The 5,140-nt window shown below is 43.6% G+C and overlaps 1 protein-coding gene across 4 annotated transcripts in view; it reads right to left on the reverse strand.

Annotated features, from left to right (window-relative positions):
- The window catches only part of SPECC1 (sperm antigen with calponin homology and coiled-coil domains 1), a 77,467-nt gene that overhangs the window by 23,968 nt on the left and 48,359 nt on the right, over window positions 1-5,140 (reverse strand). For 2 of the 4 annotated variants that reach the window (XM_017731024.1, XM_017731023.1), the window contains 2 exons: window positions 756-901; window positions 465-565 (listed from right to left, as the gene is read on the reverse strand). In XM_017731024.1, coding sequence (XP_017586513.1) covers window positions 465-565; window positions 756-901 — 247 coding nt within the window. Of the gene's footprint in view, window positions 1-464; window positions 566-755; window positions 902-3,604; window positions 4,905-5,140 lie in introns of those variants that run through there. The other 2 variants (XM_017731027.1, XM_017731025.1) reach the window with 1 other exon arrangement.

The following is a 5,140-nucleotide window of genomic DNA, read 5'->3' on the forward strand; positions in this document are numbered from 1 at the left end:
TACACCTTGAGTTGTATGTCAGGAGGATTCTTGTCTCTGCGGCCCCAGCACCAGTTTTCACATTAATGTCCTATCATCAGGCATTAATACAAAGTTCCCAGATCTTACTGGATAATTGGGAACACACATCTTGGAACTTCAATCCCATGTCTCCCAACTCACATGCCAGCTCCTTTCTTCACTGTGACATTTCTCAAATCTCACTCCCAATAACTGAAACCTCTTTTCTGGTCCATGGTGATAAAAGGTCAGAACTGTATTCCACAGAGTTCACATCCATCCACTGAGACCTCTAAGCTGAAGTCAGAACAAACTCACTTTGATCCTCTTTGTTAGGACCACAGCATTTGATGTTCCACAGCAAACAAACAGATGAGTTTCCCCTTCCCCCTGTCAGCAGATGCTGGAGACAGCACTGTGTCCACCTCTTTTGATTTGACAAGGACAGAAAGAGCTCCTTGTACCTGCATTGGGGAAACAGCAGCTGCTGGGGCTGTCCTCACTGGAATTCCACTGAGAGGGCTCCTGGGCACCTTGTGAACAGGGATATTTTGTCCACTGCTACCTGCAAGGAAATAACATGGAAACATCTGGATTTCAGACCAAACTCTTGTCAGAACAGGGAACCACTGTGTAGTGATACTCCACAGGTATTTATGCACCAAGCACTGACAGAAAACACCCGTTCAGAAGCAACAAGCAGAGCCTGCTCGCTGCTAGAAAACTTTTTATGACAAACTACAATGTTCAAATACCTGAGCATCCCAAGTCAAATGACTTTATCAGTGACTTCACAGTGGCTGCAGATTCTGGGGGCGTGGGGGATGCTCTGCTGAGGCAGACCCCTTGCCAGCGGTTGGCTGTGTCTGACTCCAGAGAATCCACCTCTTCAGCTGCCAGCCTGCAAAGCACAAACCACAGCAAAGTCAGGGCCAACAGGAAGTGCAAGCAGAGATTAAATATCTTCACAGGTAGCGAGGCAAATCCAGCAATGTGCAGGTTTTTCTGCAATGCCCAAAACAGGGACCACTCACTCTTAGAATATTCAGGTTCTTTTCTTGCAGTGCCTGGCAAACACTAAATCACCAAGTCTAACAAACTTTTCTGCACTGTTAAACATTTAATCCCCATTCCCAATCCTCACACAGGAAGGAGGATTTTCATAGGGAAAAAAAAGCAAAGCAGTTTACTGATGATTACTCAAAAGTCTCATCAATCACCTGAAGATGGGCTTTCCATACAGCACAGGTGCCAAGAGGCTACTGTGGCTCTCAGTTTATAATGAAGAAAGCAACCAAAAAGCAAATACACTTCAGAGTAAAAACTCAACACTTACACCTTATCAACAGAGACATCTGCTGAATAAATGAACCCTCAATCACAATCCATAAGGACTTATAAGGGAATTAAACTGTTATGTGCTTCACCATAGCAGACACAAGAATGCCAAAATCCAATGGCTGGAAGGAAGATAGACAAACCAAACAGAAAGGGTTTCATATTTTAACAGGACAGATAATTAAGTTACTCCTTTGAAAAGAAATTCTGAAGTCAAGGTCAGGTGCTGGACTTACAGGAAAGCCCAGAGCTGTGTTAAACATCAATACAATCATACAGTTATGTACATACTGTTACTTCTGGTCAAGTATTTGATATTTTTTAGACACTTACCTGTATTTCTCAGGTAGATTTGGAGTGCAACTACCTAGCTTTACTTTAGGAAAGCTGCAAGCAAATAAACTCTAGTCATGTAAAAAGAGATGATTTGTACCTCTCCCACCTGCTCAGAACCTGCACAGGAGCTGCTGATATTTACAATGTCTGATACACACCAAGAGTTACATGAACACAAAACCAGAAATTATTTCATAAGGTGGCTGAAGGACTCCATCCAGAAAGTGCCTATGGGGTTGAACAACTTCTGTGAGCTAAAAATAGAAGTCAGAGCCTTTTCCTTTCCCTTCAGCCATTAGAAAATGAAAGAGGCTAAAGCGTGTCAGTGAGTAAGAGAATAAGAGTGACTCAAGTTTCTATTTCTGGCAGAGCTTAAGGAGGTGCTTTCTTTAAGCAGACTTTTGCTATTTCTTTGCTAATTCATGGAAGCTCCATGTGTGCCAGGGGAGCCAGAGGCAGATGGCTGGAGAAAAAGCCATTTCAGTTCCGTTCTTATTTAATCCAATAAGGACGAAAGGCAGATTGGATAAGATTCACTGAGCTCTGAGCAAGCCAGTGTTTTGCTAGCTTTAAGTTCCAGCCTTGACTTTTCGTTCTGTGGTTCATAAACAACAAAGGATTAGGTGACAGCATCTGCACCTGAGTTACACAAACCACAAAAGCTAAAGGAGTCCTGCTTCTAGCAAAGTACAGAGGAAGGATAAATTTCTACCTCAAGATCCCAAACCACCCAGTGCAAACTATTACACTTTCAGTCTAGTCTTTGACTGCAAAAGGATGCAAACATGTTAAACAGAGTAACTAGACCAGTCCCTGTGCCACAGAAGAGTCCACTGAGAATCAGGTGCCATTATTCTGTCTTTATGGAGATTCAAGTGCTGGAGCTACAACCAGTTTCAATTTTTTTTAGGATGCTTCCTGTAATCTTCCATCTGTATGTTTGTAACAGGCAGCCTAAAACAACCTCCTTGATTAAAGACAATCCCAACAGAAAACCGAGGCCTCCCATGCTGCAAACCTTGGCATAAAAGGGAAGAATAATAGTCCAGAGAGCCACCTGCTTCAACTAAAACAATGTCTGCCAGCCAACAAGCAATGGAGAGATGAAACTGGTGAGCACTTTCCAACCTTAAAAAGAACAATCTGTATGATAGAGGGATGCACATGTGTGTACAGAGATGGGCTTCTTAACAGAGAAGCAGAAGAGCAAGAGCTTAACTTGCAGTAGCTAATTCAGGAGGAAAGTACAGAGCACAAATTAGAAAGATTAATGACAAGCCATAACTCCAAACCCAAAATGACTCCTCCTTATGCACAGAATTTCTTCAGCTCAGCACAGCTTAGGCCATCCAAGAGACTACACAAGCTCTGCTACAAAAATGAGGGATTTGAACAAAATGTCACCAACTGCTGTATGCTTTCCTGGAAACAAGAATGAATGGTTCACACAGATAAATGCTGCACGTGCAGCTGGGCTGAAGTGGAGCAGCTCCAGGAGGAAGCAGAGCACTGGAGCCACAAAGGAATTAAATTGTGCAGTCCCTTTCACAAAACCACCAAGTTTCATTCATGCACTGGTGAGAGAAGTAGATGCAGTGAGCTTTTCTCTAAGAGCAAGAGTGAGTCTCCTTGTTTTCTAGGTTTGAAATATGTGGACAACTGACTGACAACAGGGTGCAAGTCTTCCTGTGCCTAATGTTTAGATTTTTGGCAAACTCAGCCTTCTCACGCTTGTAACATTTCTAAACTGCTCTGATGACTGTTACAGGAGGCCTAAGGCCACAGGACCACATTTTCAGAAATAATGACTCCCCAGTCTCGTTTCTCCCAGTTCCTGTCATTGTGACTCCTCCTGAACTCCAAGGCACACAAAGTAGAAACACACAGCTACAAATGCACAGAACAGAAGAGAGGCCAAGGGCAGGCAGCAGACAATTCCAAACACTTAAACATTTATTTGGCACTTCAATGTATATTTCTTAAACATAAAAAACAACATTCAGCAGCTGTCAGCACAGCAAAGAAAGGCAACACAAGTGTGCATATAGGCAAACACTCCAGTAGCACGGCACAAAGGTGGGGGCCATGCCAAAGCCAGGACATCCTGCGGAATTCTCCACTAGCTCAGCCTGCTCCCACACCAGGCCCTTGCTAGGTCTTCACATCCCAAAGAAAAGCACAGAAATCCCACAGCCAAAACACAGAATTCCAGTCCTGGTCCAGATGGTGGGAACCTCCTGATAGAGATGGTGATCTCTGAGTTTTTCCTCAGCATCCATGGAAAGCTCTCTCCAGGCGTCTCCGGCTGCAGAGCTGAACTTCAAGTTCTCCCTGATCATCATATACTTCACCTGAGTTAAAGGCATGAGAACGACTCCTTTCTGAGAGGGGGTTTACTAAGGGCTTGATATGTTCGTTTCTTTTCCTTCTGTTCTCTCCATCTGCAGTTCTTACAGGAGGAGAAACCTCGCAGGGAACTTTCTCCGGGAAGGTCACAGCAGGACACGCTCCGTGGTTGTCCCTTCCCAACACCACTGGGTCGGCCGTGCCACCCAGTGGCGAGCGCCTCGTCAGTGCAGGAGTGAAAATCTGAAACCAGCAGGGCAGCTGAGAATGAGGCAGGAAATCCGTGTTTCTACTCAGTTTTGCTGGTGGATTTCAGTGACCTATCACCAAATTCGTGTGTCTGTACAAACCATCTGTTCTCTTACACGTATTTAGACACACAGAGATAGATCATAAAATATAATACTGTATGGAGAATTCATGTATATGCCATTAAATTTTACAAATCAGACATACACACTCAGTTTTGTTCTTATTTAAGCTTAAAGTAGCATGTTTGAATGGTTGTTTTGAGGAAAATAGCCCCATCCCTCAAAAAAAAAAAAAAAAGCTTTCAGTTATTTCAGATCCCCAAATCTCTGATTACTTCTTATGGCTTAGCTGGCTTTAGAATAATTCAGAACTTCTTCTGCCTCCTGGTGTCTTGTGAAGAGAAAAGCCTTCTGAAACAAAGAGAGAAGCTCTTGCCCATGGGGAAGAGGTGGACCTGAGCATTCACACTTTGCAATACACTTGAATTTTGCAGGATAATAAAAAAACCCGAGATGCTTTCTTGAATTGAAACTTCCCTTTTTCAGCTGGGAGTTGAAGGCAAGTCCTGCAGTGTCTCACAGGCCTGGCTGTGCCTCCTTTCAGGGCTGTGTTAGCTGGCAGAGATCAGGCACCTGTGGAGAGACAGACAGCAGTCGGGGAGGTTATGAAAAGCCACACAGTGCCCACCCTGAGGTACAGCTCTCTCTTTTACATCATCCCATCATCTCTAAATTAAGGGGGAAATGCCAGTGGTGTGGCTAGAACAGTTAAAGGAGTGCCTTAACACTCCACTAATTTGGTTTTGAGATGTGATGAGCAACAACAGTACAAAATACAAAATTTAAAAAAAAAAAATCTATGTTGCTCA

The sequence above is a fragment of the Corvus brachyrhynchos genome, unplaced genomic scaffold (genome assembly GCF_000691975.1).
Source record: "Corvus brachyrhynchos isolate BGI_N302 unplaced genomic scaffold, ASM69197v1 scaffold283, whole genome shotgun sequence".
NCBI lineage: Eukaryota > Metazoa > Chordata > Aves > Passeriformes > Corvidae > Corvus > Corvus brachyrhynchos.